We start from the raw sequence: 24,747 nt of genomic DNA, 5'->3' as shown, positions 1-24,747 counted from the left end.
ATGACTGTTTACTAGAAATTTCTGGACTTCCAGAAATTGTCCAATTTTAACTCTGAAATGGTATTTCAAAAAAATTCTTTTTTAACGGAAATGCAACATACATATAGAAAAGCACAATAACCATAAAAACAGAGCTTAATGAATTGTCACAAAGTGAATACATGACCCAGATCAAGAAAAGCATATCACCAGTGCCTCAGAAGCCCCTTCATGCCCTCTGTATCACTACCTCTCTTTTTCCCTCCTCAAATTAAACTACTATCTTGACTTCATGCACCATTAGTTAGTTTGCCTGTTCTTGAATTTTATTTAAATGGAACCATATAGTATATATTCTTTTGTGTTGGCTTCTTTCACTCAACATTATGTCTGTGACATTCGTCTATGCTGTATATAACAGTAGGTCATTATCATTGCTGTATACCAGGGTCAGCAAACATTTTCTTTAATTACTGGCCAGACAGTAATTATTTTAGGTTTTGAGGCTACATACAGTCTGTGTTGCATATTCTTCTGTTTCTTTTTTTTTTGTACAATATTTTAAAAGTATTAAAAATAAAAACTCTTCTAAGCTCAAGGGCCATACAGAAATAGGCCATAGGCTAGATTTAGCCCAGGAGCCAAAGTTTGCTGACTTCTGCTATATAGTTTACCATTTGTGTTAGTTATCTATTCCTGTGTGACAAATTGCCCCAAAGCTTAGACAACAATAAATGCATTATTGATCATGGTTTCTGTGGGTCAGGAATTTGGGAGTGGTTTGGCAGGTGGTTCTGACTCAGAATCCCTCATAAGTTGCAGCCAGGATGTTGACTGTGGCTGCATTCATCTGATGGCTTGACTGGCTTCCCCCAGAGTGACTGATCCAAGAAAGCCAGGTGGAGGTGGGATATCTTTTATAACCTAGCTTTGCGAGTCACGTCACTTTACACAGACCAACCCTGGTACAATGTAGGAGTATGCTACATAAAGGTGTGAATAGGTTGACTGTCACACCACTGTGGGAATATACCACATTTATCATCCATTTCCTATTGATGGATGCTTGGGTTGTTTCTGGTTTTGGACTCATGAATAATGCTGATAAGAACATTTCTGTTCATGTCTATTAGTGTATATATGTACACATTTATGTTGGTTACCCATAATGATTTCTGTGACAGCAGCTGGTTGTTTTTTTTTGATGTTCTTATTTGGCTTTAAAATGTTTCTTTGGGGAATTTGAGGATAGTGTTCAATTATGGTAATATCTAATAATCTCTAAAAATGTATATGCAATGCCAGAAATTATTTTTTCATTACTGGTTTGATCTAGGCTACTTGGGTGTCTGTAAAATTAGCAACTACAGTATACTCTATTGTTTTATTCCCTTCCTGTGGTTTGTTCTTTTAAAGGAGGAAAAAGTCAACAATAATAATGCTTGTGACAAAAGAAAAATTAATGACAATACAATTTGCCTGCTATGGATAAGGAGAAACAAGAAAAGGACATATGATAACAATAAAGAGAAACAACTTGCATTCATTGCATATTTGCATAAAAATCTAGGAGGTGAAGAACAAAGACAAGGTGAATAGCTGTTGCTGCATTTCTCAATTTGTTGATATAAAAAATTAATGTTTTTAATGTTCATGCCCATGTTCAAATGGGATCTCTTTGGATCATTCCAGTTTCTGCAGTGGCTCTCTAGCTGCTAACTACGTATTAACCTTAAATGTGTACATAAAAATCAGCAAGATAGGGCTTCCCTGGTAGCACAGTGGTTGAGAGTCTCCCTGTCAATGCAGGAGACACGGGTTCGAGCCCTGGTCTGGGAAGATCCCACATGCTGCGGAGCAACTGGGCCCCTGAGCCATAATTACTGAGCCTGCGTGTCTGGAGCCTGTGCTCCGCAACAAGAGAGGCCGCGATAGTGAGAGGCCCGCGCACCGCGATGAAGAGTGGCCCCCGCTCGCCGCAACTAGAGAAAGCCCTCGCACAGAAATGAAGACCCAACACATCCATAAATAAATAAATAAATAAATAAAAAGCAAACCTTTAAAAAAAAAAATCAGCAAGATAGGTACTTAGCACTCCTAATAGTAGCAGATTTTCTTGCATTACACAGGATACACATATAACAGGGGATTGAGAAAGTATAAAATTGTAATTAAGCAAAAAACAATAATATAAATCAGCAGTTCATGATTGGGTGTGGACTATGCTGAGTCCGATGGCAGAATGAAAAGGCCGCCCACCCTGGTTCCTAAACCGCAAGTATGAGAGTTGGACTAATGGCCAGCCACCTCCAGAGCTTCCACTGTTTTTTAAAGCACTTTAGCAGGGAAACGGCATATAACATAGATACGGATCATGCATTTTCCTTGGTCCCTGCATGTCCACACTAATTAAAGCAGTTTGCTTTCACCTGGAAGGAACAGCTGATTGACACTGTTGACTAGGGGATGCGTATAGTCGTCTACAATTTGTCACAATCCTATTCACAGGTAATTGGATCTTCTAGGAGTAGAAATGCAGTTAGCCCACTAAAATAATGTCATGATAACCATGAAACATCAGTCAAAATTATTTTACTGGGAGTCACCTGGGATCTAGAGCCTTACAGCCAGTGGAAGTTCCTCAGGGCTGGTGTTTTTGAAATAGTCTCACCAAATCTCAGGGAAAACTTCTATGTTTTCTCCCTTCAACAAGTGAAGAGGCTAATTGGATTCTGATGCTAGTATATCCCTTTTATGGGAATCTTGCTGAAGTTCATATTTAGAGGAAGTAATAAACATTGCTGTCTTTGAATGGGGTCTGCTGTGGGAAAATCTACTCCAAAAAGAACTGGTCGGTCCTTTGGTTTCTGTGTCTCTAATAAAAACATAATGTGGTGGTGTCAGTAATTACTGTAAGTAGAGTTTGGCGCCTTGTAAATCCCAATGAGAAAAAGAAGTGACCACTGGCTTTCTGTAGTAAAAAATAACAGCAATTGTTGAGCATTAGCCACTTTTTTTTTTTTTTGAGAGAGAGAATGCCTAGCTTGTTTTTAGGCATTGGTTTCTACCAGACTGAGAGCTTGGTTCCTGATTCCCACAGATTAAGATCAGTCAAACAAAAGATCATAATGTAAACATAATAAAACAATGAGAAACAAGTCACCAAGAGTGAGAAGCAGCAGAAATGACAGTAGCAGAACTAGACTTGAAAAGACACTGATATTGGAAGTATCAGATATGGAATACATAATAAGTATATTTAATATGTTAAATATAAAAAAAGAACAATAGGAACAATACACTATGGAAATAATTAAGCAAATTTGAAAAACAAATATTGTATTCATTTCTCAAATGCAAAATAAATAATTGGAAGTAAGAACTCAATGAACAGTTAAACCTCAGCTTAACTAAAAAGAAAATTATTGAATGGTAAAACATTCAATAATTATCTAGCTAAAAAAATAAATCTCCATAAATTTTAAAAGACTGAAATCATACAAAGTATGTTCTCCAACCAAAATGCAATGAAACTAGAAACCAATAACAGAAGGAAATTTGGAAAAATCCACAAATATATGGAAATTAAACAACACTCTCCTAAATAATCAGTAGGTCAAAGAAGAAATCAGGGGAGTGATTAGAAAATACTTGAGGTGAACAAAAACGAAAACATTGCATACCAAAACTTATGAGATACAGTGAAAGCAGTGCTCAGAGGGAAATTTATAACTGTAATTGCCTACATTAAAAAGAGGAAAGGTCTTAAACCAACAACATAACCTTCCCCTCTAATAAACTAGGAAAAAGAAGAGCAAAGCAAATGGAAGAAAAGAAAAAAGTTTAGAGCAGAGATAAATGAAATAGAAAAACAATAGAGAAAATAAACAAAATCAAAAGTTGGTCCTTTGAAAAGGTCAGAAAATTGACAAATGTTCTAGTCTGATGAGAGAGAGAGAGCCAGAGAGAGAGGGAGGGAGAGAGAGATAGATATGGGGGGAGAGGAGGATTCAAATTCTAAAATCAGGAATGAAAGTGGAGGCATTACTACCAACTGAGTTTACAGAAGTAAAAAGGATTATAGAATACTATGAACATGAACAGTTGTATACCAATAAATTAGATAACCTAGATGAAATGGAAAAATTACTAGAAACACATAAACTACCAAAAATGACTCAAGAAGAAATGAAATATTTGAAGAGAATTATAACAAATAAATAGAAACAAACAATAATCAAAAAATTTTAACAAAGAAAAGCCCAGGACCAGATGAATTCTACCAAAATTTTAAAGAAGAAATAATACCAGTCTTTCTCAAACTATTCCTAAAAATAGAAGAAGAGGGACAATTGCCAACTCATTCTATGAGGCCAGCATTGTCCTGATACCAAAGCAAAAGATATCATAAGGAAAGAAAACTACAGACCAATATTCCTTATGAATGCAGTTGCAAAAATCCTCAACAAAACACTAGCAAACCAAATCCAGTAGCATATTAAAATGAATTTTACCGTGACCAAGAATGATTTGTTCCAAGAACACAAGAGTTGTTCAACATATGAAAATCAATCAATGTAATACACCATATTAATAGAATGAGGGAAAAAAAGCCCCACATGATCATCTCAATAGATGCAGAAAAATCATTTGAAAAAATCCAATACCCTTTCGTGGTAAAAATGTTCAACAAACTAGGAGTAGAAGAGAACTTCCTCCATCTGATAAAGGGAATTTGCAAAAATCCCTCAGCTAACATCATACTTAATGGTGAAAGACTGAAGACTTTACTCCAAAGACTAGAAACAAGACAAGAATGTCTGTTTTACCACTTCTATTCAACGTTGTACTGAAGGTTCTAGCCGGGCAATTATGTAAGAAAAAGAAATAAAAGGCATCAGGTTGGAAAGAAAGTAGTAAAATTATGTTTTTTCACAGATGACATGATATTGGATTATGATATGACATTGGATTAGGCAGTGGTTTCTTAAATATTCCTTCAAAAGCACAAGCAACAGAAGAGAAAATAGATAACTCAGACTTCATTAAAATTCAATACTTTCACGCATCAAAGGACATCATCCAGAATTATCTTTGGGAGAAAAGTTTGCAAATTATATGTCTGATAGAGGTGTAGTATTCAGAATATATAAAGAACAGTTAAAACAAACGATATTAAGACAAACAACCCAATTAAAAAATGGGCAAAGAACTTGAATAGACATTTCTCTAAAGAAGAGATGCAAATGGCCAATAAGCACATAAAAAGATGTTCAACATCATTAGTCATTAAGGACATGCAAATCAAAACCACAATGAGATACCACTTCACACCTGCTAGAATGGCTGTAATAAAAAAGATGGAAAATAACAAGTGTACATGAGGATATGGAGAAACTGGAACCTTCATACAGTGCCCGTGGGAATGTAAAATGGTGCAGCCACTTTAGAAAGCAGTGAACCTTAAAAAATTAAACACAGAGTTACCATATGACACAGCAATTTCATCCTAGGTATATATTCAAGAGAACTGACAACATATGGTCACACAAAAACTTGTACATAAATGTTCACAGCAGCATTGTTCATAATATCCAAAAAAGTGGAAACAACCCGGATGTACATCAACTGATGAATGGATGAACAAAATGTGGTATATCCATACAATGGAATAATATTTGGCCATAAAAAGGAATGAAGTAAACAATACATGCTGCAACATGGATGAACTTTGAAAACCTTATGCTAAGTGGAAGAAGTCAGACACAAAAGGCCACACACATAATTTCATTTATATGAAATGTCCAGAATAGGCAAATTCACAGATGGAAAGTATGGTTATTGGGGGATAGAGTGGTGGTGGGCAATGGGAAGTGACTGCTAAAGGGTGTCCTCCTGGGGTGATGAAAACGCTCTGGAATTAGATAGTGGTGATGGTTGCACAATTTTGTGAATATATTAAAATCACCGAATTATATACTCTAAAAGTGAATTTTCTGGTATGTGAATTATATTTCTCTACAAAAAAAAAGGAAGAAAAAATAGAAGTGGATTAAATCCTCCTAAGGAAATGATTATAGATAATATTGATGTAATGATATATTAATTATATCAATATCAATATTAACAACAGATAAAATAAGCCTTGGGAGAAAAAATTAACGTAGATAGGGTCACTTTATTATGATAAAAGCCTCATTTTACCAGAAGATACAGCAATTTGAAATCACCATGCACTCTGAATCTCAGCTGTCACCACTGTACTCAGGTGGCTGTCCATTTCCAACCCCAGGTGATCTGTCAGTCATAAATGGGGCTGGATGGCCAGGTTGGGGTCCTCAAGCAAGCGAAATATGGGCAGGTGAGTAGCTATACCAGCCTTCTATCATATCTAGAGGCACAAGGGCATAAAGAGATGGAGTCATCCAGACTGGGGGGCCTACAAAATATGTATGACCCACCACAGATAAGAGGACTACTGAATGGCACCAGCTCAATGCCCATCAGTCCCTCGGGACTGCATCTTCACCTCTACTACTGGGAAGAGGGCAGAGAGAATAACCCACAGGGTTCATCATTAGCAACAAGAGAAGAGATCAGGAGGCCAAGGAACTGATTTTCTCTTCAGGATGTGTGAGGCTAGCAACCAGATGTCAGGATGCTGAGTGCCTCCCCCATCCTCTTTTTCCCCACATGTTGTCCTCATATTTTTTCCTAATTACAGTTAAAGCAGTTATTGTTTATTGAGTAGCTACTATATACCAGACATATTGTCCTAGGCACTTTTAATGGATGTTCTCATTTAATCCTCTAATAACCCTATGGAAGAGACATTAGCATCATTGTTACAGATGAAGAAATGGAGGACCTGAGAGTTTAATGGACTTCTTTCAAACCACACAGCATGTTTAGTGGCAGAGCCAGAATTCAAATCCAGGTCGGTCTGCCTCCAGGGTCGGTGGCATTTCTGCTTCAGTCTTTCAAGAGAAAGGGGTTCATGTGTTGTCTTTCTGGAAAAGCAAGGAGGGGGTAAAATGGGAGACAGTGTCCTGCTAGGCAGCCAGGACCCCTGAGGGAAGGGAACCCTGGAGGCTGAAGAGGTTGGTGGCAGCACTAGAGAGGAAAGAGAATAAGCCTCTAGCCAGGAACAAAGAAAGCGTGAGAATTGGTGTGGCAACTAACCCAACAGGGCCCAAGATGCTCTCTGACATCCGTAGAGCAGCCAGAGTGACTGTCATCGTGAACACACACACACAGACACACACACACACACACACACACACACAGAGGAGGGCTGTTCTTTGATATGGACCATCCTGTCAGAAGGCACGGGTGATCATTGTGAGTAGATAACATCGACTTACAGAGACACTGGGGGCGGGGACGGTCCCATGTGCCATCTCCCTGGCAGCTGAGCACCGGGGTGCCCAGGAGGTAGAAGCCGTGGTTGCACTGGTAAGACACAGTGGTGCCGTAGCTGAACCTGTGTGGGCCGCTGGCGTGGATTTGACGAACGCTGTTTTCTTGGTGCCCAGGATCTGTACAGTTGATGACTGCAAAGAAACGGGATGATTAGATGTAGAGACCTGGACGTGAGGATTTTCCTACTCTTTTAAATGAGAATTCAGAAGTCCAAACAGGCACGTATTTCCAGTACAGCAAAATTTCCAGACCAAGACAGGCTACACAAAGGAGATTCTGCCTGGGAAGGTGAGCTTGTCCTGAGGCTGCTGTACTTCTCCCCTCACCTTGATCACCTGGTTAAGGGATTCATTCTTCCATGTCCAGCTAGACATCACCTCCCTGCAGAAGTCTTCCCACCTCCTCCCAAACTGGTCAACCTCTCTGTCCTCAATGCTCCCGGTACAAACCTGGATTGCTCGATTGTGATTTGTTTGAATACACGAATCCCTTGAGGGCAGGGATGCCTCCTCTCTGGGATCAGATCCCTGATACAATGTCTCCCTCAGCAAAGCTGTGGAAGGGGGGGTGGGCTCTTCTGGAAACTGTTTTAACCACTTTTACGAGTATTTCAGGGGGAGATTAATCCTGGGGGATAAATTTTAAATCCTTTAGTGTTTCCAAAGCAGCTTAACTCAAAATCAGAGTGAGATTTGAGAATAATGACCATATTATTCATAACCCATGATGTGTACTTTTTTTCTTATAAATTTATTTATTTTATTTATTTATTTTTGGCTGCATTGGGTCTTCGCGGCTGCGCGCGGGCTTTCTCTAGTTGCGACGAGCGGGGGCCACTCTTCGTTGCGGTGCGCAGGCTTCTCGTTGCGGTGGCTTCTCTTGCTGCGGAGCACGGGCTCCAGGCGCACGGGCTTCAGTAGTTGTGGCTCGTGGGCTCCAGAGTGCAGGCTCAGTAGTTGTGGTGCACGGGCTTAGTTGCTCTGCGGCATGTGGGATCCTCCCGGATCAGGGCTCGAACCCGTGTCTCTTGCATTGGCAGGCGGACTCTTAACCACTGCACCACCAGGGAAGCCCGATGATGTGTACTTTTGCTTTCAAAACACTTTCACATCCATTATTTTACCTGGACCTCATATGCATCATAAGGGGGGCAGGGCCGGTATTTAAAATCTTTGATTAGCTTTTCAGGTGTGAGCTGTTTTAACTTCTGATGAGCCTCTCTGAGGCTCAGAGAGGTTGGAGTCACAAAACAGGTAAGCAGCCTTCATTCATTCATGTTGTTCATCGTGATATACTGAGTGCCAAGCATTGTGCTGGACAGTAAGGATATGACAGAATTTACAATCTGGAGTAGGGTTTCTCTACCTTGGTTCGAAGGATATTTTGGGCTGATAATTATTTATTGTGGGGGCAGTCCTGTGCCTTGTAGGATGTTTAACAGCATCCCTGGCCTCTGTCCACGAGATGCCAATAGAAACCCTCCAGTTGTGACAACCAAAAATGTCTTCCGACATCTGTCCCCTATTGGGACAGGGGAGCAGGTAAAATCATCCCCAGTTGAGAACTACTGGTCTAGAGAGAAAGGGACAAATGGACAATTATCCTGTTTGATAAGTGCTCTGATAGGGACAGCAGAGAATGTTCTGGAAGCACAAAGCAGAGCATCTAGCCCAGTGCAGGGGGTGGAGCAGGAAAGGCTTCCCAGAAGGAGCAGCGTTTAGGCTGGCTCTTGATGACTGGGTAGAAATCACCCAGACAAAGAGAGGGTGGGAGGGGACAGAGAAGAATGCATTGGAGGAAACTGTGTCTGGTGCCCTGGGGGGTTTATGGGCACAGGGCACCGTGTGAGGACTCCGGAAGGGGGTCAGTGTGGCTGGGACCCAATGCAGAGCTGAGGCTGGGAGTGGACGAAGTGGAGAAGAGTGGGCTGGACAGGAGGCTGGGCCAGGTCTGTGGGCCCCGTAAACCAGCAGAGGAGACTATTATTATCTTAAGGGCAGTGGGAAGTCTCGGGAGGTGTTTTAAACATGGAGTGACTTGATCATATTTGCATTTTAGGCAGGTCACTCTGTCAGAGTAGAGAATGGGCTGGTGGGGAGAAGGACCAGAGGCCATGATTTCTAAGGATTTTACCCCAGCCGTCTGTTTCCAAGATCGGCTCTTGAGTACAGCACCCCAGAAAGGGGCTGGGACGGGGGGAGCTGAAGTTACAGGACAGGACCTTGTGTTGGGGAGACAGAGCACAGTTCTTGAGGAGAAGGGGGCATGGGATAACAACACCCCAAAGCATCAGTTCTCAGCTCCTTCCTGCCTGGATAGGTGATGGAAAGAAGGTCAACTCAAGGTCAAGACAATTTCCCCTGTGTTCCCTAGAACCTTGTCTCACTCGAAATGGCACCTTGAAATGTTGAGAGGAATGTTATTTTAAGGTTAGCTGTGAATGTATCTTTCATGATTTTAAAACATCATTTGAAAAATTTGGTCCTTTAATGTCAGTTACAAATGACTTGTGACACACTGCACAGCCAATCGCCGTGCACCCCCAAACACTGCGAGGGGGAGCCGTCATCCGAGGGAGTCTCAGCCCTCACACCTTACAGCTGTGAAGGCTTGATCAATCTCCAGACTAGGGCTGGCCTCGCTCACTGTTCCCTCTGTCTGACTCTCCATTCAAACCTCAGCTAGCCTGCCAGGCCACTCTTGGGTGGAGGCAGACAGCTCCATTGCCCTTCATTGCTGTGAGCAGCCTTTAAAAGCTTTAGAAGCTATTTCCTAAATAGACCGAATGGGGCTAGAATATCCTCTACGCAGAGCCTGCCTCTTGAGTCCGTGGTTTCTTTTCTTCCCTCCCCTTTCATCCCAACCCCTAGACTGCTTGCTTTTTATTTTTCATTTGAACCCTTGTGGTTTTTTTTCTTTCATCAAGAATGGGGCTCTATATGATAATGGTGAATTATTGGGTCTACAGAAGTAATGTAATGTAAACAGAAGATGGTTTTCCATTTCTATTTTGAAAGATGAACGTCCTTTGTTTTCTTTATATAACCAGTGAAGAAATTTGACGTGGCTATATCTAGGGGTTGAGAAAGCCCCCATTTATGGTTCTTTTCTGTCCCAAGTCTTCCCCATTTGAGTCAAAGTAGCACCACAATGGAATCCACTGGCTTCTGCTTGTGGGTCGCAGACCACAGATGGCAGAGGTACTGGGGGTGGGGGAGGGGAGAAGAAGGGTGACTCACTTTGGCAGGTGGGCAGCACGTCGCTCCACTGCCCGCTGGCCAGGCACTGGGACCGAGCAGCCCCCTCAGCCACATACCCAGGGTTGCAAACAAACTTGACCACATCGTTGAGGTTGAACTGGCTGCCCTGGGTGAGGCCGTTGATTGGGTTGCCTGGGTGTCCACAGGTAATCGCTGTAACCAGAATAGAAGAGAGGTAAGCCCTCCCGCTATTCCATATCCCCCAAAGTCCATCCTCTCCTCACCTGGCGTTCCTCATACCCATCAGTGAAGTTCAGCCTTAGGTCTAACTTTAGTCTCTTTTGCTGCAAAATTCTGCTTCCCTGAAATCAGCATGTGGACATTCCCTTTTCTTTGAAGGCATGTCCACCGCTTGGACAACATGAGAGAAGTCATTCTTGGACTTCCACACGGTGTTAGGCTCACAGCGTCGTTCTCTGTCCCTCCCGCCTCGTTTCCTCTCCCTTATCCCCTGGCTCCCCAACTCCACTCTTCTTTGCCAGATACACTGGTGACTACCCCTCATGTGATGCAGACCCAGCCTAGTTCCTGGGCCAATCTGGACGGAGCCAGAGTCAATACTAACCACGCCTGCGTGGAGGGACTGGTCACTCTGACAGACCAGTGGGAACCAGAGCTCTTAGGGGGGACACAACCATTCCCCCACTCCTTCCACATGAAGGGAGTTCAATTCATGTAATTCCTGGCCTTTCTCTGTGCTCTTTTCCTTACTCTGCCCCGGGTAACGTGGAGCGGCCCATCTGTGCAATTTGGGAAGAATAAAGGCTCAGCCCTGCCTTCCTCCTCTTGGGACCTGGCGGCCTGTGGGCAGCGATGCTCTGCCCCACTCCTCCAGAGACAGGCTCTCCCCAGCAATGAAGTGATGCCCGCCCCAGTGCAGTGCTGCCTCTGACTGTGTGTGAATCCACCCCGTTCTGGGGTTTATTCATCAGATTCCACTTGGCTCTCACATTAAGCTATGGGTTCCAACTTAGTCTTTATCAGGAATAAAAGTGATATTTTGGCTTCCACCCATGACTCTGTTTCATTTTGTAATTTGTTCAGCCCTGGGCAGGGAAGGAAGAGTGCTCTGGTGCTTGTAGGGCTCAGGCTTTCCCCCCTTCCTCCCAGTAGTGGAGTTCACTCCACCCGGTGGCACTGGTCTCTTCGAGTTTTCTTGAACAAGCAAGTTCCTGCCCCAGAGCCTTTGTACTTGCTTTCCTCTTGGCTGGAACATCCCTTGGTTCCTGCACTCATATCCTCATGTCCCCCCCTCAAATGTCACTAGCAGAGAGGCCTTCCCTTACGACCAGATAAACAACCTCCCCAGTACCGCCCAGCCCCCTCGCCCTGCCCTGCCCTTCTCCATAGCAATGGGCACACTCTGCATGTACTTCTTCACTTGTTCATTGCCTGTCTCCCTCTACCTGAATGGAGGCTCCCTGGGCCCGGGGCTCTGTTTCGTTCCTTGCTCTATCTTTCGTGTCTGTACCAGTGCCTGACGTACAGGAAGAGCTTGATAAATGTTTGCTGAGTGAACGAACAAATGCATGAGTCATGAATGGTGGATGTCTGGCTTCGGCTCTGTGCCCTAGTCCCTTGTTCTGTTTAGTACCTGCCTGGTACCTAGTCTCTTTGGGCTGAACTCCCACTTGATGGTTTTGAGGCCTCTCCCTTGGTTCTGGATTTTTAGCTGTGAGAGGTTGAGGAGCCATGAGGAATGCTTTCTTATCCCAACACTTGGACTTATGAGGACCCCACCCCAAACCCAAATGGTATGGATGGAGGTCGGGGAACAAGGGCAAGCAGGACCCACTTTTTGCTGTGGCCACGTCTGCTGTCTTCCTGGGCCCGTTCTCTTATGTAAATCCCAAGAGTAGCATCCCTGACTCTAGCAGAGAGAGCTGGGCAGAGGCGTGCTGTTATAATGGACTAAAGGGGTTCAAGACTGCCAGCGTGGTGGGACGAGAATGGACTAGGAGGCCAGCAGACCAGGGTTTATAGCTCAGCTCTGTCCTTTCTTTCCTTTGGACAACTCACTCTACACCTCAGCTCCTATATCTGTAAAGTAAGGATCTTAATATGCATTAACAGGGTTGCTTTAAAAACAGATTCATACATTTGCTCTTCATTAAATGTTTACCGCGCACTAAGTGCGAGAGACTCTGCTACATACTGATGATATGCAAGGAGCTCAGGGGGCTCACTTCTCAGCCTAGTAGGAGAGCAGGCAGGGATGCAGGCTGTCACAACACCACGGCTGGTGCCAAGACAGGCCGGTGCCCAGGAGGGGCACCTACCCTCTGCTAGGGAGGGAGTGGTTAAGGAGGGTCCACAGAGGGCATGGCATGCCCTCTGAGCTGGGTCTCAAGGCTGAGCAGGACTTTGCCAGGTTAGTGAAGTGGTGGGACAATGGAGGTAAGCTTCGTAGGGTCTGTGAATCCCCTGAAATTATATGCAAAATATTGGGTGTTTGCGATCAGCTTGGGAGAGGATCCATTGCTCTCACCAGACTCACAAAGGGTCATGACCCCAAAGGCTAAAATAACCACTTGTATAGAGCGAGAGAGGAGGACTCAGGAGTAAAACCTTTGGGAGGAGTACCAGCTTCTGAGCTGCAGATTGACCGAAATGGCCGCAAAGGACCCGGAGGGGTGGTCAGCAAAGCAGTAAATCAAGCTCACAGGAGGTGGGAGTGTCACAGACCCATGGGGACAGTTCAAGACTCGTCAGATGGCCCTGAGGAATACAGGCGCAAAGGGAGAAGGAGAACACACCACTGGGAAGGAAAAGAGGAGTTCTGCTGGGCGAAGAAGAGTTCTGGGGGCTCTTAACTGGACCTCGAGCACGTGCACCACTGGACCCAGATTTCCTGAGGGCCGAGACTACGGCACATTCAATTCATCTTTCCCCACAACACCTAACACAGCACCTGGCACAAAGTAGGTACTAAGGAAAGGTTTCTTGAATTCGGTCTTACAGGCTGAGGGAAATTGATAGAAATGGAAGGTCCACAGTTCAGAGGAGAGAAGTGAAAACAGACTAAGCTTACTAGGAAGGCAGAAGGGAAGGAGGTCCAGAGACCCATGGAGGGATTAGCCTTGGGCCTCCTTCTAGATGGGAGGGAAGGGACAAGGATGAAGGCAGACAAGGACAGACGTGCGAGCCAGGGAAGCAGGAAGTGGAAGGGGTTATTATCTGATGGCTTCTATTTTCTCTGCACAGTAGAAAGTGAGATTATATGATTAGCTAATAATTATTGGGGTCTATATGCATTATTTCATTTAATCCTCACAACCCCGTGAGGTAGGCACCATCGTTATCCTCATAGGAAAAGAGAGTTTCAGAGGAGTCTGGGGACTTGTTCAAGGGGTACAGTTTCTAAGTGGCTCGTCTGAGTTCTAAACCTAGCTTCTCTGCTTTCAGGCCATCTTCACTATTTGCTATTTGCTGACAAATAGAATATGGGTGTTCAGAAAGGAGGTGAAATTGTGAATTAGCTGTGAAATTGTGCGGAATGGACAAGGGAGCTGAGTGAGGAAATGTAGATGGACAGCTGGAAAGTTCTGAGAGTCTGGTTGATATCATAAACCTTGAGTCCATAGGTGATGGCAGCTAACACAGTACCTGCCACAGAGCAATCACTTTTAAATACTTGTTCTATTACTCTTGCCGTCCTACTCGAGATACTTCCTAAAACTCTGTGCTCCAGGAGAGAACGGAGCTTGGTACAAGAGGTCCTGGACTCTGTGATGTGACAGGGCGGTGGCATCACCACCACCACCACACTGTCATCACACCCGCAACAGCAGCATCTGACCGTTTCACAGGTATTGATTTATTTAATCCTCACAATAGTCTCTGAGGTACCTGCTTTTCATAGATGAGGAAAGAGACCTAGTGAGATAAGCTAACTTGCCTAAAGCCACATGCTATGTAGTGGTAGATCTGGAACTTGAACCCAGGCAATCTAGGTCCAGGGTCCAAGTGTCCAAACGCTTTACTATACTGCCTTTCAGTAAGGACCAGGTGCAAATTTAAGTATCTTAGGTTAGGCAGACATCCTCCATTTATTCAGACTCCAACATTCCCTATTATTTGTAACCCAAATCTTTTCACACATATTCTGTGTCAATTTCTTAAAGTCATTTGAATTTGCATTTACTGGATTAAACCAAACATGTTTTGTTTAGACACATCTAGAAGGCTGACTGAATATAGACAGGTCTTCCTTTCTGTAAACCTAATACTTAAGAAACTATTAAGACTAATTTTCATGCATTGCTTGTTGAGTAAGGCTCATTATTTCATTGTTCCATCTCATATATGAAAAACCAAATGAAAAAGAATTAAAAACAAAAACCTGCCTTACAAAAATTAAGAACAAAACCTGCACTTTATATAAAGGCTCACTTTATGGAACTTTAGAAAGTGAAAATTTTTCCAAATTACTTCCAGGCAACTGAGAATAAACAGTGGCCATCGAAATCCCAAAAATGCAGACTAACAAGAAGAAATAAAACTGTAGAAAGCCCAGGCCCGCAGCATAACTAGAAGACAGACAATGCTGTAAACTTTAAGTTACGTGTAAGTAGAAAAATAAACACTAAACCCAGGCACAACTATTTCTCATGCTTCTGTCGCAAGCCTTTGTAGAGAGCAAGGCTGTATGGAGAGGAGAGGAGAGGAGCAGGGGAGTATTGATCTAAAGTCACTGCTAGAAAGAGAAAGTCTATCTTAAATGTGAACATATTGAAAAAGGATCCTGGTATGTCAATGCACTGACTACAGGAAAGGGACATACAAGTTAACAACCTTTCCTAAATATCAAATGAAAAAAAAAAAAAAAGCAAAGCAAAGAAAGCAAAGAGAACACATCATACAGAGAAAGAAATAAATATGTGTATTATATTTTACACATAATAATTAAACATGACAATTAAAACCAAACATATAAGTTATAACAATATATGTGAATGAATTTGACTAACCTATTAAAAGAAAAAGATTTTCAAACTGGCTCAGAAGGCAAGGCCCAACTCTATGATGTATATAACAGACACAACTAATTTAAGTGATTCAGAAAGTCTAAAATAAAGGGTGGTTAAAGGTATACCAGGCAAATGGGCAAAGGATGAAAGTAGGAGGCATAAGCCTAATAGTATTAGACACAGTACAGTTCAAACTAGAAAATACTAAAAGTGATAATGAAGATATTTTTAAAGGCTAAAACCACAATTTTCAATGTAGATATAATAGTTATGAATATCTATGTACCAAATAAAGCAATTACTGTTACATAACAGAAACTATGGGAAATGCAAGGAAAAATAGAAGAACACTAATAAAAGAAAACTTTGAAACACAAATTTCAGAACCAAACAGGTCAGGTGGACAAAAAAATAAGTAAGCATACAGAAGACATAAACAACAAAATCAATAAGGCACGTCTTATGATTATATATAGAACTTAAGACACTAATACGCTTTCTTCTCAAATGCACATGGAACATTCATAACAACTGATCAAATATTAGGCCGCAAAGGAAGCTTCAGTAAATTCCATGAAGTAGAAATATTATATACAGTGCAATAAATTAGAAATGAATATCAGTGTAAAAATCAAAAAGGTCCTTCCATCTGGAAAGGACTCTTTTATTAAAAAAATCTTCTAGGCAAAAGGGGGAATTAATATCAAAATTACAGAATTTCTGAGAAATAATAAAACACTAATTTTTATAATCTGTGGGATATAATTAGAGCAGTGATCAGAAGAAATTTTATAGCCTTAAACACTTCTATCCATAATAATCAATAAAAACGAAAAGACTGAAAATAAATGAACTAAATTCCTAATTCAAAAGCAAGAAAATGAACAAAGAAGTTAATCACAAGGAAGAAAATAATAAAGGTGAAAGCAGTAATTAATGATGCAGAAAACTGAAAACAACAGATGTAATTATTGTCTTTGAAAAACATTAACAAAACATACAAAAACCTCTAGCTAACCTAATGAAGACAACACAAGAGAAAGTCCATGTTGCACCTGAGCCCGTGACTAGGGAGAGTGGGTACCATACTTACGCACACAGAAAGGGGTCTTGCCTGACCAGTGATGATCCTGCTGGCAGATGCGCACAGACATGCCAATCAGGCGGAAGCCGGCGTCGCACTGGTACACCACGCTGCCCCGGTAGTTGTAGTTCTCCCCATTGATTTGCCCGTTGACGATGGGCTCAGGGGTCCCGCAGTGTCCAGCTATGGTGGGATGTGGGAAAAGAGAGTAAATTGAAGAGGAGCGTATAGAAAATAAGGTGGGACTTGGTCAAATGAGGGGAGGGGGAGACATGGACAGTGGGGAAAAGGACCACCCATCGTTTTTCCCACCTCCCCCTGACTGCAGCATCCAGGACTGATTTCAGGAATCCTAGATGTGATAGAAATGGTGTTGAAGACTTGGTAACCCCAAATCCCAAGGTTGCATTCCAAATGGCTACCCATCTCTGAGCTTTAGTTTCTGTGTCTGTACATGGGTGAGAAATGATCACTGTTACTGCCCTGCCTCTGGGATCGTTTCCCTCTTTTTCTCATCAGCCAGCATTTCCAGAGCATCGACTGCATGGAGGGCACCGTGGTCTCATTAAGGCAGTCAAAGCCTAGTTGTGAATGAACTTATTTACAAAACAGAAACAGACTTACAGACTGACAGAACGAACTTATGGTTACCAGTGGGGAACGGGGCGGGGGTAGGGGGATAGTTAGGGAGTTTGGGATTGATGTGTACACACTGCTATATTCTAAATGGATAACCAACAAGGACCTACTATATAGCACAGGGAACTCTGCTCAATATTATGTAACAACCTAAATGGGAAAAGAACTTGAAAAAGAATAAAAAAAAAGTCTGGTCGTGTTGAAAATAACCATGTAAGACCAGGTGGCTCAGCTAAATTCATCCTTCTTTCTTGAGTGGCAAGGAACACAGATAATATAAACCTAGGTGAGTTAATTTTTTAAAATGGGGTTTAGGTAGAGTGTATTTCTAGTGTTTCCACTAGCATTTTTTGGCTCTGTGTGGAAATAACTCATGACTGTGTCTCTAACAGAGGCCTGAGACAGGGGGAGGGCAGCACTGTACACTCTGGAACAGACCGTCCAATCTATGCTGTTGGGTCTGTGTAGCTGGGACCCTCCTTTGGAGTTGAGGGGTCCAAGAAAGGTGTGAGAGAAGAGAGAACGTTAATATCTAATGTTTAGGCAGGGACTGGATTAACTATGAGGGAAATGATAACCCTGTCCTTTGTAAGCCAGGTTGGTTTGTATGCTTTTGTCATACATTGACATATTTTTGTCATAAAACAAGCTAATGACAAAAATATTTATTTATTATATAATATAGTACATATAATATTGTATTTTTGTATACATATGTGTGTAAAATTTGCTAATACATATTGGGTTGGTCAAAAAGTTGTCTGGGTTTTCCCCTAAGATCTTACGGAAAAACCAATAATATAAATGGTATTTTAGGTGTGTTGCAGGAATGTGTCTCTGTAAAGTGTCCCTGGAGGCGGAGACTGGGGCTTCATCCATCATACAAAGGCCAATAAGAAGGGGGTGTCTTTTTGATCAGAATGAGAGCCCCTCAAAGGTTTGTCTCCTCAGACTTGAAGTTCTTCTCATTCTTTTGGGCGCTCCAAGGGAAGCTAGTTCAGGGTTTTGGTTATGGTAGATGCCACTAGCTGTTTGGATTAAGCATTTTATGACAGTAGGTAAAACAGTACCGTTCAAAGATTGGAATGGAGCTTTGGAAAGATCTAACCCGTCCTGAGGAGGGGAAAAGGGACAGGAGAGGTCCAGGGAGGTCACTTACCGAGGCAGCGGACTTCGGAGCCACTCCAGAGCCCGTTGGCCATGCACTCTCGCACCCTGGAGCCCACCAGCGTGTACCCGGAGTTGCAGGAGAAGATGGCCGTCGCCCCGTAGACGGACAGGGTTCCGATGCGGTGCCCATTGGGCGGGATGGGGAGCTCTCCACAGGAGATGACTACAAAGACCACAAAATGCTCAGGAAGCCAGCCCCAAGAGACGGGACACGTGCCGCTTCTGATTAGCAAGAATAATGACAAAAATAAGATCTGTTTAACCTACTCTAATGGGACTCATGACCAGAATACGGGTCGCCACCGTGACGGCTGTACTGTTACGCTGGGCCCGTGATTCTCAACCGGAGGTGTCGCCAGAAGCACCCGAGGAGCTTTAAAAATGTCCAGGCTGCACTCTGGACCCACGATTCACAATCTCTGGAGATATGGCCCAAGCATGTGTATTAAAGAAAACCAAAACTCCTCAGGGGTTTTGGATGTGCACCCTTGTTAGGGACCACGGCGCCAGAGAGATGGCAACCGTGTGGTGCGCTCCTCGGCGTCCAGGGCAGACGCTGGCAGGCACTCTCCTTGTGCCCTCTGCCGAGCCCGGCAGCACCTCAACTCCTTCTCCACAGAGCGCTGCAGACGCCACTGGCTGCACTGAGACGTGAGCGCCTTCGTTGTAAGGAAGCTGTTCCATGCTCGTGACTCCTACTCTGTCACATACATGGTTCCACTTCGGAGTCTGGACTTGGATGAACAAAGGTAACAGTGTCTTGGGTCATAGGTGTTGGGAAGATACCACTCCTCCTACCCAGCCTCAAATGTCCCCCTGTGCCCTGATAAGTGATCTCCTTCTGTCCCTTCACAAACACTTCCTTCCTCTATCACATCTTTACTGATTGAGTAAATAGCATCAGAATATCCCTACTGGTGGATGTTGTGCTGACCCACTCAGACCCCCTTTAGGACTGAAGGACTTCTTTCCCCAGCTGCTGGCAAACAACCCCTTGCTGCGAGTCCTCTTCAGACTGCCTTGGTTAAAGAGTCCTCCCACCTAAGGTCATGCTCTCTTCCTGGGGCAGCCTGCACCCAGTGTTTGGTCAGTGTGGAAGTATAAAGGCCTCCTGCCCTAACTTGTGACAATTCTGAAGGGCCACCAAGATTCAGAGCTCTTTGCAGGGTCAGCTGAGGCCTTCTCTGATACTGCATCAGCGATCACCTTCTCCATCTTCCCATTCCTACTTCTTCTCCTCCTCTTGCCTCCCCTCCCTCTCCACCCCCATCCTCTCCCCTCACTCTCCCCTCCCTTTCCCCTTTCCCCCTCCTCCTCCCCTCCCCTTTCCTTCCCCAGGTGGTGATCCCAAGGGCATTCCCTAACAAACCTCCATTTCAGAGGTGCTTCCCAGGGACCCTGACCTTTGAAACTATCTTAAAGAACCAAAGAAAAATAACTTACAATGGAGGAGACACAGGCACACTTAGGTGGCCTGGTCCCTTGCGTTATATTCATTCCCCGTATACACACTCCCATTATAGGTCTTATCACACTTTGTTATCCTTGCTTCTTTATTTGTCTGCCTCTCCAGTAGACTCTCAGCTCCTTGTAGGCAGGAACCACAACCTTTTCTCCTCATACCTCTACAATACCTGGTATGAATGTGGAATAAATGAATTAGTGGATGCTCACCTGGACAGAGGCAGCTTTTTAATAAGAGGACAAGATGCTGAGAAGTCCTTCCTAAAAGGAAAAGGCCTCTCCCCAGCTCCTGGTTCTAGGTGAGTGTTCAGAAGGAGGTTCACTGCAATCCCTGGCTATACTCCTCTTCTCCCCCTCCCCAATTCAGCTCAGGTATGAGATGGCTCAGGGTGTAGGCACTGTGCCAAACTTGCCCACCCTGCCCTCCTGGGCTTACTTTGGCAGGTGGGCATAGAGTTGCCGAGGCTCCACTTGCCATTGGCCTGACAGCGGATGACCCTTTGGCCAGTGTAGTAGTAGCCAGGGTCACAGATGAGCATCAGCTGGGCCTGGAACTGGTACTGCATCTCAAAGATGAGCCTCCATCGGCCGTGTTCCACACTGATGCTGCTGACGTCGGGACAGGTCACAGCTGGGGAGGTAAAAAGCAGAGAGGAGGATGAATAAATTAATTATGGAAGACACTGACGACCCAGAGCTGGGGACTGGGAGGCTGTAACGCAGTAATGATGAATCCAAGAGCCGTTAGTCCCCAGGCAGGTGTGGTCAATGAGTGAAGTGAGCTGGGTGGGGAATTCGCAACCTGGGGTGGGCAGATCTGCCCAATTAAAAAAAGAAAGGGAGGTGGCGTTCAGTCAGTGTTGACTGTGGATGTGAGACTGCAAATTCCAATTGGTCAGATCTGCCTCTTTCAAGAGAAGCTAGAAATACGAATTTTTATGTAAAATTTTCTGATTTTAAAATGTTGGGAAGAAATTCAAAAATTTTTAATAAAGCACTGCATAGGCCAAAGAACCAAAACAAAACAAAAACAAAAACACAAAATCTTGTATCTTCAGACTAGATACAGCCCATTAGGCTGCCAGTGTGTGACTTTGGCCTTAAAACTGAAGTATATCTCTGTTATTTTAGAGTTTTGTGATCAAAGGACATTCATGCCAACTTTCTGACAGTTTTTCCATCTAAAAGGAAGTGGACCAGTCATTCCTACATTCTGTGATGGTTTATGGAAACATCTCAGGGAGCAATGGTCTATCAATGCTTTGAAGCAGTTTCAAATGGGAACACAAGTTGGTAGATGGCAGTACCCACTTGTCTCAGCTCTCTGAGTCCCCAGCTTCCATGGGCATGTCTTGTCCCATTACTGGATTTTTAGCTCGCTCCTTGCAGGAATCTTTTCAGCTGCTTACCCAGCCCTTTGACACACACCCCTCCCCTACCCGAGGACTCACGGACACACTGGGCGGGGACATTGCGGTTGCTCCATAGGCCTGTCTCCAGACATTCTGCTGTGGCCTCGGCACCTGCCTGGAGGTGGTAGCCTTCGCTGCAGCTGTACACAGCCTTGGTCCCCACCGTGTACTCTTTGCCAAACACCATTCCGTTCTTGGGGGCCTCAGGAAGCCCACAGGAAAGAGCTAGCGGAGGAAAAAAATGTCATGAGCATGTCTGCTTCAAGATGGTGTTCTGAGAACATATTTTTATCTTTCCTCTCCCTTGAAGCCCTAATAAAATGATAGTAAAGACTAATAAGAGGGAAAAGCCTCATAACAAAAAAGAAAATGGGAAGATCAGTAGAGGAGTTGAAACAAAAAAGCTTTGGAAGATGAAATGCAGATAGAAGTGTGTTGATGGATTAAATGGAGTTGAGAAGCTGCAGCACAAAATATACAGGAGGGAGCTATGGGGTGAGACCAGTTCTCCATCCCTTCCCACAAACACAGTGTAGAGACATTCAGGCAGCCATTCTCCAAACTAAACAGAGAGGGTTTTCTTACCCACTGAAGGAAAAAAAAGAAAAAAGAAAAAAAAGAAAAGAACTCCCTTGAGAGAATTAGGGATGCTATGGTAGAAGTAGGCATCCTGGAATAAAGCTCTTTTAATTCTTAAATATAAAGGCTCTCAGCCTAAAGCCTGCCCCTCTGTCTGCTTATCTCTGCCACATACTCAACTCAACTTCTTATTCATGGGAGAGACCTAGTGGGCAATGATAGCTGCATATAATAACAACAAAGGTAACCCACATCTGTTACCTGGAAAAATCAACCTGGCCTTTACTTTGAAATATGAACAATTAAAGATCACTATACAAATGAAGAAAACCAGCAGCATGAAAGTGATAAACAAAGATAAGATTAAAAATAGAAAGAAAAGTCTCCTTTAGGAAACAGAACTAACTCAGGTAACAGAAGACATATAACTTTAAACTTCTGATCTTGAGAATGTCAAGGTGACGTATAATAAAATGAGAAGAGAGGGCTTTGAAAAGAGAACAACAAAAAGTGAACAAGGAAGGGCTCTGTTAAGTTAAAAATAGGATCACCAAAATAAGCATTAAATAGAAGGGGTGGAAATTGTAGACAAAGATATGGCTGCCTGCCATTTCAGCAAACAAAGGATATTGCAGCCATCTCAGCCCTATAGCCACCCCCAACGGTGAGCGCTAAGGGAGCTCAGGATGGAGACAAATAGGCTGCCCCCTCAGCCACAGCAGCTGCCCACGACAGTGCACCCTGAGGGGATTCAGGAATGGAAAGAACAGGATGCTGGCCCTAGATAGCTAAGGTGCATTTCAAAGGAATGATTTCAACCAGCCCTGACTCTGGCATCTTGTACAGAGAAAAGCGCTAAGCTCATTAACCTGGGATGTCTGGTTTTCTTTAATTAACAGTAATCTTTTGATGTTCTGACCATCTGGTTTTTGTTGCAAAAACTCCTATACATCCTGGCTCTTCCCTTGCCACTTCGGAGCAGTCCCTCAGAGCTATCTGAGAGGCTGTCTTCTGGGCTTAAGTCTGTTGAATAAAAACATAATTCTCCACTTTTAGGCTGTGAAATAAAATTCATATTTTATGCAAGACAAGAAAAACTTAAACAAAAAATGTTCTCTGCCCTTTGGCCTCCTCTCCCTGCCTAGTGTGCATCGTGTATCTGCCTTATGTCTCGACCAAACCTCCCCCATTGTCAGACATACCTGCTCAACCATAAAGAGCAACATTCTCCTACCATCAACAAGGCAACCCCTTAAAAGATAACATTCTTGGGGCTTCCCTGGTGGCACAGTGGTTGAGAGTCTGCCTGCCGATGCAGGGGACGCGGATTCAAGCCCTGGTCTGGGAAGATCCCACATGCCGCGGAGCAGTTGGGCCCGTGAGCCACAACTACTGAGCCTGCGCGTCTGGAGCCTGTGCTCCGCAACAAGAGAGGCCGCGACGGTGAGAGGCTCGCGCACCGCGATGAAGAGTGGCCCCCACTTGCCACAACTAGAGAAAGCCCTCGCACAGAAACTGAGACCCAACACAGCCAAAGATAAATAAATAAATTAAAGATAAAAGTTATTAAAAAAAAAAAGATAACATTCCTCTTGATCTTGTAAGGGGCCACGATGACATTTAGGTCTGGATTGTGTAAACTGTCAATAATACGTCATTTAACGTAGAGCCCTCTGCTTCAAAAAACTTATATAACTCTGACGTCTAACGGGTGGAACAGTTCTCAGAGCTTTCTGAGATGCTGTTTCTGGGTTATAATCCTCAAATTTGGCTCCAATAAAATTTTCCACTTCTTTCATAGATTGACTATTGATTAATTTTTGTCAACAAGGTTGTGCATTTTTTTTCAGTTGACAGTTTTGGTGACTGACGAAGGGACCTAGAGCAGACTTCTCTCCTTCACCTGAACTCTACGAGGATCTGGAATCTGTACCAGCAGAGGCCTCTGGCGCCCATCCACCTCCTCGGAGAATCCAGACAAATTCAGGTGAATCTCTCCTGGTTCTTGGAGCTCTTGATTATTGGTTGAAGATCCTGAGTTTTATCTGGTGGTGTCTAACAGGTACCTGACTCCCCATTTGAAAGATACTAGGAGAGCCCAGTTGAAAGACACTGGGATTTGCTCAGTCAAAAGATACTGAGCGGTCTGGGCTGAGTGGTTAGGGAGGAGGCTGACCTGACGTGTTTCCTCAAATCAGCTACCTATACGAGAATTTGTTGGGATAAAAGTGAAAATATTACATGAGAGCTTTTAGCGCCGAAGAAGGGACATCTCCTCCTGGCCGAGAAGGGCTTTCTCAGGCAACTGAGAAACTTGCGAGAGTGGTGGAGGCAAGTTCTCACACTGTGCTGTGGTCCCATGGGCATGCAACAGGGAAGAGCCAATTTTGACTCCATGTTGGATCTGTTTCTTTGACTTTAGCCTCTGCTTTTCGTTGCTTTCGTTATTATAATCATACATCATGGCCTCTCTCAGGGAACCCTGCCCACCTGTGAATGGCTGCAAGAAAGAAGTAATTCACACTTCCCCTCCCCAAGGCTGGCCATTTCGGGAGATGTTTTGCAAGACTGATGGCCCTTCTTACTTTACTTCCTCTCCTCCTCTCCCTCTCTATTCTGCCTTTTTACTTTACTTCCCTCTCTGATTCTATAAAAGAAATTGGCATCCAGACCCTGATAAGATGGTTTTTTGGGGACCCTAGTCCGCCATCGTCTCGGTCTGCCGACTTTCCGAATAAAGTCGTATTCCTTGCCTCAGCACCTCGCCT

At 43.7% G+C, this 24,747-nt stretch overlaps 1 protein-coding gene across 2 annotated transcripts in view; it reads right to left on the bottom strand.

The window, feature by feature from the left end:
- The window catches only part of CSMD2 (CUB and Sushi multiple domains 2), a 658,464-nt gene that overhangs the window by 38,267 nt on the left and 595,450 nt on the right, over positions 1-24,747 (bottom strand). For both annotated transcript variants that reach the window (XM_082362533.1, XM_082362534.1), the window contains exons 50-55: positions 21,440-21,625; positions 20,425-20,619; positions 18,514-18,687; positions 16,725-16,898; positions 10,641-10,814; positions 7,344-7,532 (exon numbers count right to left, since the gene is read on the bottom strand). In XM_082362533.1, coding sequence (XP_082218659.1) covers positions 7,344-7,532; positions 10,641-10,814; positions 16,725-16,898; positions 18,514-18,687; positions 20,425-20,619; positions 21,440-21,625 — 1,092 coding nt within the window. The remainder of the gene's footprint in view (positions 1-7,343; positions 7,533-10,640; positions 10,815-16,724; positions 16,899-18,513; positions 18,688-20,424; positions 20,620-21,439; positions 21,626-24,747) is intronic.

The sequence above is a fragment of the Balaenoptera borealis genome, assembly GCF_965194805.1.
Source record: "Balaenoptera borealis genome assembly, chromosome: 1".
In the NCBI taxonomy this organism is placed as follows: domain Eukaryota; kingdom Metazoa; phylum Chordata; class Mammalia; order Artiodactyla; family Balaenopteridae; genus Balaenoptera; species Balaenoptera borealis.
This window is presented reverse-complemented; position numbering and strand designations above follow the sequence as displayed.